The sequence below is a fragment of the Nyctereutes procyonoides genome, unplaced genomic scaffold (genome assembly GCF_905146905.1).
Source record: "Nyctereutes procyonoides isolate TBG_1078 unplaced genomic scaffold, NYPRO_anot_genome, whole genome shotgun sequence".
In the NCBI taxonomy this organism is placed as follows: domain Eukaryota; kingdom Metazoa; phylum Chordata; class Mammalia; order Carnivora; family Canidae; genus Nyctereutes; species Nyctereutes procyonoides.
Genome location: NW_026575024.1, coordinates 14,467,157 through 14,480,883, shown reverse-complemented (window position 1 = coordinate 14,480,883; position 13,727 = coordinate 14,467,157). Strand labels below are relative to the sequence as shown.

General features: G+C 53.2%; 1 protein-coding gene across 1 annotated transcript in view; it reads right to left on the bottom strand.

The window, feature by feature from the left end:
• Positions 1 to 3,920: 3,920 nt before the first annotated feature.
• The window catches only part of CDH22 (cadherin 22), a 67,606-nt gene continuing 57,799 nt past the window's right edge, over positions 3,921 to 13,727 (bottom strand). The window contains 3 exon segments of the mRNA XM_055303459.1: positions 3,921 to 4,385; positions 4,387 to 4,603; positions 7,558 to 7,809. Coding sequence (XP_055159434.1) covers positions 4,040 to 4,385; positions 4,387 to 4,603; positions 7,558 to 7,809 — 815 coding nt within the window. The 3' untranslated portion in view covers positions 3,921 to 4,039.

The window sequence follows — 13,727 nt, the reverse complement described above, 5'->3', positions numbered from 1 at the left end:
CTGGTCCCGTGCAGACTCATGGGGTGGCATGTGTGCAATGATCCCGCCCTTACAACCTCTGAGCTCTCGAGCGAGCCTCTTCTCATCTGTGAGCACTGGATTCCTCATCTGTAAAATAGGGCTAATCATGTACCTCCTTAAAATTAACGCAACTTATGTAAAGCACTAAACACAGTAAACGTAGAGTCCACCCTCCATGGGTTTTACCTGTACTGGTGAAAATTACGTGCAGGGCTTAGAACAGTGCCTGGCAGGCAGCAAGTACTCGGTAAGCGTGCTGTCACCGTCATCACTGTTAACCATCGTCGTCGCTGTCATTAATATCCCTGGCTCTAAAATTCTTGGCCAATTATATGCCAATTCTTGCTCATGACCCTGAATCCTCCTTTATTCCGTGATGATGACGGTGATGGAGACAATGACAGCAAAAGGGAATTCTTTCCATTTTTCCTGATGCCTTGAAAAGAAGGCAGACCTAGTAAATGGAAGGCTCATTGCTTTCTGAGCTCCTTGGTAGAGTCGGGTGTGGCCAATTCGAGCCTAGAACTAGGAGGGTCTCTGGTGGCCGTGCTCTCTGCTTGGCACAGGGAGAGGATTTGGAGCTCTTGGGGGAATTTGGTGGGAACCCACAAGACAGATGGCCAAAGGCTGTGTACTCCACAACAAGACCCTTCTCTGTGACCCTAGACCATCAGAACAGTTGCTCGCAAAATGCTTGCTGTTCTTGGTGTTTGTGGACACGTTGTGGGGCCCAGTACAGGGGCTGGACTCACCACTGGATTTCACTCTCAGGCTGGTTCAGGGTCCATTGGGGATACAGGAGCTGGAAGCAGAGGGGCTGAGGGAGCATTGCTTTGCCCTCCACGCCCCACTCTGGAATAAGAAGAAATTGTGGGGAGGCTTGAGGACTGCCACAGGCCGTAGAACACAGCAGCGAGTGAAGAACAAGCTCTCACAGGCATAGACGGTGACATCGGGTGCACCCCGGCCACTTGTCCAGTGCTTCCCGTGTGCCAAGCACTGTGTGTGCTCCTCACGGTGGAGGTGCTGGGGCCAGGACACCTTGATGAAATCCTGGCATCTCTATCAGCTGTTTGATCTTGGGCAACACACTCAACCCTTTTGTGCCTCAGTTCCTCTCCCATAAAACGAAGGCTACTTATTGGGTGGTTATGGGATTAGATGGATTAGTTCACGTGACATGCTTTGAGCAGGGCCTGGCACATGAGAGATGCCCAATAAGTACCAGGTATCAGCGGCCATTCCTGCATTCTATCCTCACTACAACCCTATGGAGTAGGTGGTCTGAGTCTGCAAAGCATGGGGAGGGTAAATAACATATCCAAAGTCACACAGCTGGTAAATGGTAGAGCCGGAGGCTCAAAACGTGAATCTCGATGAATAATGTTCTTTATTTCTGGCAGGATCTTGGGTGACCTTGGGAAGGTTATTCCCACGTGTGGGATTTGGAAGATGTTCAGAAATGCTTGTGACTCCGGGTGTGTCTACATCGTTCTGGACATGTAACCTGAACGTAACCTCCTTCCTGGCAGGGTCAGAATCTGTCAGGGCAACCAGGACACAAGGAAAGAAAAAGACTTGGAATTACGGGTCCTGTGTTGTCCCAGCTCTGTCCTATACCAGCTGGGGGACCTTGAGCCAATCACTTTACTCCTCTGGGTCTCAGTTTCCCCTCTGCAATGGAGAGAGCAAAAACCAATCTGAGAAATGTTGTGGGATTCTGTATATGGCAGCTGAACAGACACGGTGAGGGAGGGGATTACATGTCTCCTCCTGCGTCCCTGAGTTACCATGCCCACCTGTAGAGGAGATAGATACAGAAACCATGGGCCAAGTGTCCTACATGGGATGAAGGTCCCAATGTCACCCAATTTGGGACTACCTCGCTCAGCCCATATATCTACTTTCAGGAAACATGCTCAAGTGCAGGGAAACATCCAGTTCCTTGGCCTGGCCTTTGAGTTCTTTCTCTGCCTGCCTCCAACCAGCCTTCCCTGCCTCACAGCTCGCCATCCCTCCACCCAGTGATCCAGCCCCTAGGACCACACATAGTCCCTGAAGCCACCACATGCTTCTGACCTCTCCCCTCCCCCTGCCTTTGCAGATGCCTTTCTCTCTGCTTGGAATACTCTTGCTTGCTCAGACATCTCATACATCTCATTCTTTAAGATACAGCTGGAGTCACCTCCTCTGAGAAGCCCTCCACAAATTATTCAATCTTCCTTCAGTGTTTTCAGGACCTTGCCCTGTTAGTTCTGCTACAACTTTTATCAAGGGCATTACATTGGCTGCTTCTGCCCACCATGCCTGGTCCAGTGGGCCCTTTGCAGGAAGGCAGGAAGTACTTATGACCTGCATAACCTTGGGTGCGTTACTACCTTCAGGACCTGTTTCCTCACCTGTGAAGCGGGGCTGACAGTATCTAGCTTAGATGAAATAATACAGGTAAGGCACTCAGGGCATAATGACCATCTCTGGATGTCACAGGGGACCTTGGCAAATGTGAAGGGAATCAATGAATATTCCCTGGACGAGTTAAAAAAAATAATAAAAAGAAATAATAATGCTAATGAGCATCCACTGAGCATTTCCAATGTGTCAGGAAGGCACTGGGATCAGAGCTTAACATGCATAATCTCCTTTAAGCCTCTTAACAACTCTTTAAGGGAGGGACTACCTATCATTAGCCCCATTTCACAGATGAGTAAACCGAGGCTTCAGCAGTTGAAGACTTTGATGAGGGCTGCCCAGCTAGTAGGAACTGGAATTTATAGCTGATTAATGCTGAATGAATGAATCACTTGGGGGTGCGCTGGGAGGACAAATAACCTATATCTTGTAATCATATGGTTTTAGAACTGCAGGCTCTTAAAGACAACTTAGCCCAAAGTTTTTAACTTAGGGGTCATGGGTGGGGAGACTGATGGGCTCCCGGACCAAACAGATAAGGTGCCCATCACACCCAGTGGCTTTGGCTCCTCCATCCCCTGCCAACTCTCCCACCTACCTCACCCGAGTCCTAGAGCCTCTCAGCTTGTCCTCTCTTGGCACTCCTGCCAGGGGTCCTCTCCCAGTTCCACCTGAGATTCCGGAAGGCTCCACAGTCACTGGGAATGTCCCTATCCCCTACTTTGGGTAGGAGCAGAGCCGGACAATTGGAACCACTTCCTTCTCCCTTGGAGATGTTGGAAGAAGGGGGAGAGCATAGCAGGAAGGCAGTCACGGGGTGGGGCTTCTAATAACGACAAAGATAACAATAGTATCAAAGGCTAACATTTATTGAACACCTACTATGTGCCAGGCACTGTCCTAACCACATGACACCTATGACCACTTCTTACCCTCACAACTCATCGAGGTAGGTTCTGTTATTAGCCTCATGTGACACACGAGGGAACTGAGGCCCAGAGAAGTGAGGTAACTTGCCCAAGGCCAGGCAGCCTGGAAGTCAGTGCCAGAGGCGCCGTCGTTCTGGCTAGGTGTCCTTGGACAGGCCACAGCCACTTCTCTGGGTGGCCTTCTCCATCTGTTACCTGCAGGGTCCCACCTCATGTTTTCCGCGACGACTAAGATGGTCTCTGTACAGTGTCCCAGCACACAGTAGGCGCTTAGTAAATGAACAGCCCTCCTTCTCTCTTGACTCCGATGGGGGAGACCCGGGAGGGGGGGCACCTCCGCAGCATCCTCCCTCCGGGGTTCCCCCTCCCAGCCAGGAGTGAGTAACCCGCCCCATCTCCCCTTCTAACCCCAGAGCCACACAGTGCCCTGTCTCGCTGCAGTTTTAATGACGATGGTGGTAACCCCCCCCCGCACGTCTGGGCAACAGCTGCACCCCCTCCCCTCCCCACCCCTCCCCCCGGGCGGGGCGTCCAGGAGTCCGTCTCCCAAGTCCCCGCTCCCGTCCGGCCGCCCTGGGAGGGTGGGGGGGCTAGGGAAGGGGGCGAGCCGGGGAAGTGCTCCGTCCTGGGGCCCCTGGGTGGGGCGGCGCGCCCCGGGGCCGGGCGGGGGCGTGGAGGGGCTAGGAGGCCGCGGCCTCGTCGTCCGCGCGGTGGCCGGCGTAGAGCGCGGCCAGGGGCCGGAAGCGCGGGCCCCAGCCGCTGAGATAGGCGAAGTCCTGCTCGGAGCCCGACGAGCCGCTGTGCAGCGAGCTGAGCGAGGCGGCCGGCGAGTCCGCGCCCTCGAAGGCGTAGGTCTGGAAGGCGTCGTAGGGCGGCACCGACAGGTCCCCGTCCGCCAGCGCCACCTTGCGGCTGATGAAGTCCCTGAACACCGAGAAGTCTGGCTCGGGGCTCGGCGGCCCCTGCGGGAGCGAGTGGCGCTCGGACGGCAGGTGGGCCTGCGGGGGGGTGCCCGCGCCCCCGCCCCGCGCCCGCGCCCCCGCCCCCGCCGCCGTCGCCGCCCTTGAGCTCGCCGCCCAAGTCGTAGAGGCTCCGCAGCGCCGACATGTCGTAGGCCTCCGTGTCCTGCTCGCCGCCGCCCTCGTCGTTGTATTTGATGACATTGTCCCGCATGTCCTCGTCCTCGTCCGAGCTCAGGTGGCTCTTGTGGTGGCGCCTGAGGGTGAGGATCAGCAGCACCAGCACTGCGCGGGAGACAGAAGGGGCACGTGAGGGCCGGGCCCCGGGGCATTCCGGGGACCCCCCCCCTCCACCACCACCATCCCTCACACACAGTGGAGCGGGCCCAGCCTACCCGCTGGTGCGAATTTCCTAGATTTCTGTGCAAGAAGACGCTTCTTACAGTCAGAACTGTACTGGCTATATGGGTAGGTAGTGAGCTACCCATCTCGGGAGGTGTGCAAATCGAGGCTGCATCACCAGGCTGGGCTGGTGGCACAGATGGCAGTGTTAAGAGATTTCAATGGGTGTGGGGGGCTGGATCCAACCTCTGAGGTCTCCATCCTCAACTCTATGAAGAGATCCAACCTGAGAGGTCTCTAGGTTCCTGGGGGCCCGGGGTGTGTGTGTGTAAAGGGGGCAGCTGAGGGGCAGATGGGGCAGGGGAATGAAAGATGTTTTCAACCTGACCTCTCTTTCCGCCTTACCCTCCTCTGTCTATTCCAGAAGTCCCGAGCACCTGCATTTGAGACCCCTTGAGTCTCAGGTCAAGATGTCCTCTGCAAAAGCCCCCACCCTGAGAGCTCCAGGCCAGGTTCCGAGCCTTCACCTCCAAGCTCCCCTGGTGAGGAGTCCCTCCCTCTGTCTCTCGGGTTCTCAGAGTGCAGTTGCTGGACCAGCAGCAGCAGGAGCATCTCCTGGGAACTTGCTAGAAATGTGACTTCTCGGATCCTGTCCTAGATCTTACTGGCAGGCTGTCTTGATGAAGCCTCCAAGTGAGGCCCAGGCACTCAGGTTTGAGAACCACAGCTTCCCCCACCCCCAAACACACACTCTAAACTCTCCTTGGGGCCCCAGGGCGTGTGCCCCTAGCTTGGTGCCTGGCAGGCAGTAAGCCCTTGAAGCATGTTGTTGAGCGAATGACTGACTGAAGAGGTGGATGGAGATGTAGTGAGTGTAAGGATGAAGAAGGAGAGGATCGCTCCTTCTTGTGCTTTCTGCACTTGACTTGCAGGACTCCACGTTCTCTCCTCCTCCCACTACACTGATCACTCATTCTCCGCCTTCTAAGCAGACCTCCCCTTGCCTGTCTGACCCCTTAAAATCAGATGTCTCTGGATGGGGTCCTTGGCCCCGTATCCACACCCCTCGGTGGGTGCTCTCTTGTGGTCCATTTTGAGGCTGACCGCTCCCACATCCTAGCCTCCCACTCGGACTTACTTCTCCCTATAAATCTACCTGTACGTCCAGCTTGCTCCTCAGTAGGTCCTCTGGGCCGACCAAGAGAATCTCACACTTAGCACTTGAAATAACCTTCCCCCTTCCCTGCCCTCAGTCTCCTCCGTGTCTGTGATGGCAGCCCCAACTTTCCAGTTACTCAGGGCTTTTGTGGTTTTTTTTCTTTTCTTTTTTTTTCTTTTCATGGATGGATCCCAGTGCCTGCAATAGTCTAGTACATGGAGGGGACTCGCTGGATGGATAAATAAGGAGCTGATGAACCATTGAGAGAATTAAATGGGTAGGTGAGTGGGTGGATGGAGAGACACGTGCTGGGTACCATGCCAGGCACGGGATTCTTCTCGCTGCTCCTAACCTCTCTGGCGGGGCCAGTGGCCAGAGCCAGCTGCTGGGGCCAAGGGGCGGGGTTCCAGCCGGTGACCTAACAAGGTGGCACATGACAGGGAAGTGGGTGGGGCCTGGGAACAGGTCGGGAGGGAGGGAAGGTGTCAGGAGAGAAGTGGGAAAGATGGATGGACAGCTTTCGGAATGGAGGCTGGGAGCTGTGGAGGGGGATGCCCGAGAGAGCAGATGGTGGGGAGTGCGGGGCGGCGGGCAACAGATGTGCCAGGCCTGATCAGCGATTCCGCCCGTCACCTTTAGAGCACTGATGTGCACTTTCTTCGTTTGTGGGCAATTAGGCAGAAATTTGTTTGCACTGCCTCGGAAAATGAAACCGCTGTAAAGTGCACCCTCTGGAAAAAGGGTTTCTGAGCCATGGGCTGGGGAGGGGAGAGAAGGGGGGCTGGGGCCTCCCAGCCAGGAGGAGCCTGCCTGCCCAGGGCCACCGCAGGGACCCGAGGAGGTGCCGCAACACTGGCAGGTTCTCGGTGGGGTGGGTAGCGGCCACCGCACCAGCGGCAGCGGGCAGGCGGCTGACATCTCCCAGGGAACAGAGCAGAGCTGTTAGCCACGATCTGGACCACACTTGGGTTCTTGGAGCTCTGGCTGGTTGCTGAAGTCCGGCAGTTGGAGCTGAGGTGAGGCAGTGGGAGGTGGCATTATGGTCACTGGAATCCAGCTCAGCATCTAGAACTTGACCTCTTCACTGGTGACGCTTTGTAGGCTCAACTGGATGCTGCTGGGATTGCTACCAGAGTAGATTTCGTCTCTTCAAAAGTCTTAAGATTTTTGCCCCAGCTCTCCTTGGGTTTTGCCCAGTTGAGCTTCATAGCAGGTGGCGTAGTTAAAGGGAACACAAGGTGAGGAGCCCTGATTTCAAGTCAGAACACTATGTACCCTTATGCAAGCCACTTAACCTGCGAGCCTCACTTTATTCCTCTGGAAAATGGGGATGATACACCCGGCCACATGGTTGTGAGGTTCACAACAGCCCCTTTTTACTAAAAGGATTTTACTAAAAGTCCTACATAGATAATAAAAAGGACCGTGGACATGAGAGAATTTTTAATAATATGCTTATTTTTAAAAATTGGGGAGAGTTTGGGCTGTGTAGAGAGGATGGCCGGCATGCAAATAGTTTCAGGTAGGGGTTGACACTTTGTGGAGTTGGTGGTGGGGCTGCTCCGTCCTTAGAAGACTTGTCACAGGAACTGCACCTTGGGGCTTGGACATCATTGGGGCCACCCTTCCTTGTGAGAGAGGGAAGCTGAGACCCGGGGGCAGGGGGTTACTAGGAAGCAAACCCAGGGCCCTGGGGTGGAGGCCAGAGAAGCAGGGGTGGGGCTCTGGGTGGACTCACCAACCAGGATGAGGACACAGACCAAGAGGGCGATGAGGGCGCCGGGGCTGAGGGAAGCAGCCATGACAAAGGCTGTGGTGTTGCAGGACTGGATGGCGCCGGAGCTGTCACAGCCACAGATGCGGATGGTGAGCGTGCCCGTGCTGCTCAGCGTGGGCGGCCCGCTGTCCACCACCAGGATGGGCAAGAAGAACACGTCCTGCTCCTGCCGGTTGAAGCCCAAGTGCTGAGTGTGCACCGCTGCCGTGTTGTCTGCTCCGGAAAAAAGGGAGTGGCGTGTGACTTGGGGTCCCGGGTCAGCCTCCCCTGGCCTGGCCACCTCCTGAAGCCACCTCGGGATTTGTCTCCCTCTGCCCCAAGCTCCTGCCTCCCAGGGGACCCGTGGATCTACACCTCGATCTCCCCAAATTCTGCCCCCAGCTGCCTGACGATCCTGTTCCCAGCCATGTAGCCCATCGTTCCGTCCTTAGCTGTCACGAGATTCTACTCCCAGCTGTCTCAAGATTCTGTTTTCAGCTATTCCAAGGTTTTGTCCCCAGCTGCGCCAAGGTCCTGTCCCCAGCTTTTTCAAGATTCCGTCCCCAGCTGGGCCAAGGTCCTGTCTGGGGCTATGTTAATTTTTTCCCTCATACATCTCAACAGCCTGTTTTTCTTCCACCCCAGCCACCCAGTGTTCCCTGACCCTGGGGTCCTGGGGTCCTTGGGTTGTGGCTTACTGTGTCCTGACTGAGAATGTCTTCTCTGGCACCTGGCTCTGGCGGAGGGAGCTTTCTTAAGAGACTGAGCCTGGAGGGCTGAGGGCATAGTCCCTGGGGCCTGATGAGGGGACCCTGGCGCACCAGGGTCTTCTTCCTACACGTGTGACCAGAGAGGACAGTGAACTAACACAAGTCATGCTCATTACACCACTTCAGCCAGTTGCTGGGAATGCCAGGCAGGCCTCAGTGGGACTCTGGTCTCAGGGCATGGGTTTATGTGCTAGGCGGTGCCCACTTCCCCTGCCCTTCCTGCCTCTCTTGTATAGGTCAGGCCATCCCTGAATCTCCACCATTTTGATGGCTGTCAATGTGGTGGCACAGACTCGGGGCCCGGCTGGCTGCTGCCCCCACACTTCACAGCCAGCTCCACACAAGGGGCCCTGCCTCCCTGTGGGGAGCCCCGGCTTCCCTCCGGAGTCCTTCTCCTGCCCTCACAGCCTTCCTTCCGGCTAGTCTCTCTGACCTCCCGCTTTGGCATTCTGGGTCCCCTCCCCAGCTCTGGGGTCTCAGTTACTCCAATTCATTCCTTAGTCCTGGCTTCCCCCAATCATGGACGCGATGCAGGAGGAAAGAGCTGACTTGTGACCTTGAACACACCTGTGTAGTGAACTAGAGGTCCAGCTCAAACAAGACTGCTCCTGGGTTTTAGCTCATGTGATGGTATCATGAGGTTTTGTGACATTATTCTATCTACTTTCACACACATTTGAAAATTTCCATTAAAAAAAAAGAAAAAGAAAATTTCCATTAAAATATTTAGAAAATAATGCCGAGTCTATCATTTACTAGCTTGGGACCTCACTTAGCTTCTCCGGACCTCAGTTTTCTCATCTATAACTGAGGCAAATCGTAGCACATACGTGTGAGGATTATGTGGTGAAATTCATGCATAGCCCTTAGAATCAGTCCCAGCACATAGAAATTCTCCATAAGTCCTGGCTATTCTTTTTGTCCATGCCCTACCCCCATGGTCCCTGTGCTGCACCACTGGCCTGGTCTCTGTGAAGACTGCCCTGCTTCTACTCGCCATGTCCGTTGCTAGCTGGAACACCCTTTCCACCTTCTTACCTGAGCAAATTCCTCATCTGTCATGCTCCAGCTAAATGTCATCTCCTTTCTGTGGCCTCCTTTCTCCGCTTCCCTGGGAAGGAAGGATTTATGGCTCCCCCTCCCTGCTCTGACTATGCAGGTGCCATGCACACTTCTGTTAAAGCACTTGTCACATTGTGTTAGGTTAGCGTGTGCCTGTCTCTGTCCTGGCACTGAGCCAGATTTAAAGACTGGCACTTGAATGAACCACAACTTTTGGGGTAACTGGTGGTCCCCGGGTCAGTTTCTCAAGCTCTGGCTTCAACTGCAGCTGGCCTATCAAAGGGGATATCAACCGGAGCTGTGAAAATATCTGCCTTCCCGAGGGGAGGAATGAAGTTGAGAGCAAGATAAGAACAAGGGAATGATGTGGGGCTCCTCTGCATTGACCGCATGCTTTTGATGTATCAAGGACTGTGTGGATGTTTTAAATAGATAGTAATGTTTAATTGTCCCAACCACTGAGAGTTATGGCATTATTTACATTTTATGCACGTGGAAGTTGAGGTTCAGAAAGAAGTGATTTGTCTGAATTTATCCAGTGAATTGGTGACATAGCTATCTTTCCCATCCACCCATCAAATCACCCATCTATCCATCCATCCTCCATCCACCCATCCATCCATCCATCCACCTATCTACCCATCCATCCATCCTCTATCCATCCATCCATCCTCCATCCACCCATCCATCTATCCATCCATCTTCCACCCACAAATCCATCTATCCTCTATCCACCCACCTATCCATCCATCCATCCTACACTCACCCATCCATCCATCCTCCATCCACCCATCCATTTATCCATCTATCTTCCATCCCCCCATCCATCTATACATCCATCATCCATCCATTTATCCATCATCCATCCACACATCCATCCTCCATCCACCCATCCATCTGTCCTCCATTCACCCATCTATCCATCCATCATCCATCAATTCAACCATCCATCCATCCATCCACCATCCATCATCCACCCCCCATCCATCTTCCACCCATCCATTCACCCATCATCCATCCATCCATCCATCCATCCACCCACCCACCTATCCATCATCCGTCCATCATTTATCCATCCAATAAGTCTTTATTGAGTAATTACTATGTCCTAGTCCCTGGGAGAAAACAATGGAGAGCTAAACCAATCACAGTCCTGGATATGAACTTATATTCTAATGTGAGCGACAAATGTTAATTGAATAAACCCACAATTTAGTCTATAATTACAAACCATAGGGTGAGTGCTAAGAAGGAAAAGTACAGGAAGAGCACCTAACAGATGACTCTACTTAAGTAGTCTGAGAGGTAAGGGGAGATTTTCTTGAAAGAAGTCATATTATTGCTGAGACCCAAGTGGTGAGTTCCAGGAAAGGGGGCACCCTATGCAAAGGCCTTGAGATTGGAAGAAGCATAATTTTCTCAAGGAACTAAAGCAGTCCTTTGTGACTGGAGGGACGAAGGTGATAGCTAGAGTGAGTCAAGGTCAAGCTGGGGGTGGGGGTCAGGGGCTCATCATGGAAAGTCTTAGAGGCCATAGTCAGGAATTAGGGTTATTTTCTTAACGAGAGGCCATTGATTGGTGGGTTTTAAGAAAAGAAGAGACTGGGGATCCCTGGGTGGCGCAGCGGTTTGGCGCCTGCCTTTGGCCCAGGGCACGATCCTGGAGACCCAGGATCGAATCCCACATCGGGCTCCTGGTGCATGGAGCCTGCTTCTCCCTCTGCCTGTGTCTCTGCCTCTCTCTCTCTCTCTCTCTCTGTGACTATCATAAAATAAATAAAAAAAAAAAAGAAAAGAAAAGAAGAGACTGAGCGACATGCCATCCATTCATTCCACAGCAAATACTAATTGAGCACCCTCTCTATGTCAGGACTATCCTAGGCCCTGAGGAGATAGCAACGAACAAGACAGACATGGCCCCTGCCTTTGCTAAGCCTACACTCTAGGCAAGGGAGTTTCTAATCTAAAACACAAGAGTGGACATGGAAGATCAGTTAGGAAGATATTATGTGTTTTAGGTGTGAGAGGATAGTGGTAGTAGAGGCATAGAGAAGTAGACAGATTTGAAAAACGAGTAGCTGGTTCTGGCTCAGCCTCAAATTCCTAAGCAAGAACAGGGGAGAGGAGAGGAGATGTTTGTTTCTCAGGGTTGCTGTCTTTGGCCATGGAGCCATATGTTCTGAGAGCTCTGGTCCCTGCCACTCCTCCACCCGACAAAAGGGAATCCCTGGGCATCAACCCTGAACTTCCTGAATTGCCTTCCTCGGCAGCGGCTGGCTTCACCTGGGGAAGCCGCTGGTCACTCCAGACCCTTACCCCACCCATCCAGGCAGGATCCTGCGCCCAGCATTGTACCCATCCATCTGGCCTGACATACATCAGTGTCAATCCCTGGCTGCAAAAGCAATATTTATAAATCACGTTTCCAAACTGGCTACAAATGTGTACAAAGAAACAGATGGGTTGGGGTAGCTGTTTGTCACCCAGGATATTTATATGGTGAGGAGGAGGGGGCTTGGCAGGCCGTGGGAAGGGGCTAGAGAGCCAGTGGAGGAGCCCTTCCACGGCTGTGCTGAGCTCAGCATACGGCTGCCACTCTTGCTCCTGGAGCTTGCACCAGGTGGTCACACTGGATGGGAGCGTTTGGCGGCTCCCCGTCAAAGAGGGGCAGTTGGGAAAGAACTTCAGGCTCCTTGGATTGGAAAGACTTGTGAACTTGGCGAGGTCAAGCCAGGGCTATTTGTGTCTCCTGGGGCCAACTCAGGATACCGCTGGAATAACGAGCAGGCAAGGCACTACCAGTTGTTAAAATACTGAAATACTTCCAAAAAGGTTTCAACAGCTCTGACTCTGCATGCCCCAAGTCCCCCTGCCGTCTCTGTCTTTCCCCCATGCCCACCCCTAACTTTGACGCAATCAAGCCACTAAGGTGGTACAGTAGGGCTCCAGGGTCCTGCTCCAGGTTATTTCTGGTCAGTGTCCTTTTCGGTTGGTTATCTGAACTGCACTGGTTGTGAAATATTTTTAGTATGACTCTTGGAAATACAGAGAATCTGGCTTCACAGGCCACTGAGGTCCCTCCTTTTAGAGGGAAGGGTTGTAAAGGCATTGGGGGTGATCCCAGACCTGTTCCAGGGTCAGAAAGGACCAACGTGACCTGATCTCCTAGTCCTGGCATCCACTCACTCCAGCCAGGCAGGCCTTCTGTTCCTTGAACATCCCAGCCCTGCTCTCACCTCAGGGCCTTTGCACTTGCTGTTCACTCCACCTGGATCAGTCTTTATCCAGTTATCAGCATGGCTGACTTCCTAAATTCCTTTACATTAGTACTCACTATTGATTCCTTCAGAGAGCGTTTCCCAGACCCTCTTATTTTAAAAAGCTCCTACTCTTACTCTGCTTTACTTTCCCGTGTTTTGTTTAATACCCACTATGTGCCAGGCACTGCTGTAGGCACCCATGGCCCAGCACTGAACAAAACCAAGTCCAGGGATCCCTGGGTGGCGCAGCGGTTTGGCGCCTGCCTTTGGCCCAGGGCGCGATCCTGGAGACCCGGGATCGAGTCCCACGTCGAGCTCCCAGTGCATGGAGCCTGCTTCTCCCTCTGCCTATGCCTGTGTCTCTGCCTCTCTCTCTCTCTCTCCCTGTGTGACTATCATAAATAAATAAATAAAAAAAAAAACCAAAAAACAAAACCAAGTCCAGACTCCTGTGGAAATTGCATTATTCATCCTCCAGCCACTTAGCATCCCCAACATATTATCACTTGTTTAATCTCTACCTCCCCTCACCAGAATGTCACCTCCACGAGGACAGGGATATTGGCTTTTTTGCCACTGCATTTTGGGCACTATGTTTCAATAAATAATTGCTAAATACAGGAAACTACATGTTCTAGGTACTAATAATATACTCCAGCAGCCCTCATCTTGCTGGGGCTCCCTAGCAAGGTGGCTAGGCACTTTCAGCCCCAATTTACAGATGACAAAACAGAGGCTTAGGAAGTGCAAATCTTGCCAGCATTGCACAGAGAGTCCCCAGCTGAGCCTGGGCTGGGATCCAGGCCCTTCACGCCCAGTCCACTGACCACTCCCCCACCCCCACCTCCAGTTCAGTCCTCAAAGGGTCAGACTTGGGCTTCTTGAGGAACTTGCAGGGGCATACAGCCGGATCAGTAAGGCTGGGCAGGGTGGTCACTTTCAAGGTGGCAAATGAGCTAAAGCAGGAAGCACGCTGGATCGGAGACAGGGACTCCCTGTATGGCCCTGGGTGGGTCCCTTTTCTCTTAAAGTCTCTGTTTTATCACAGGCAAAATAGGGG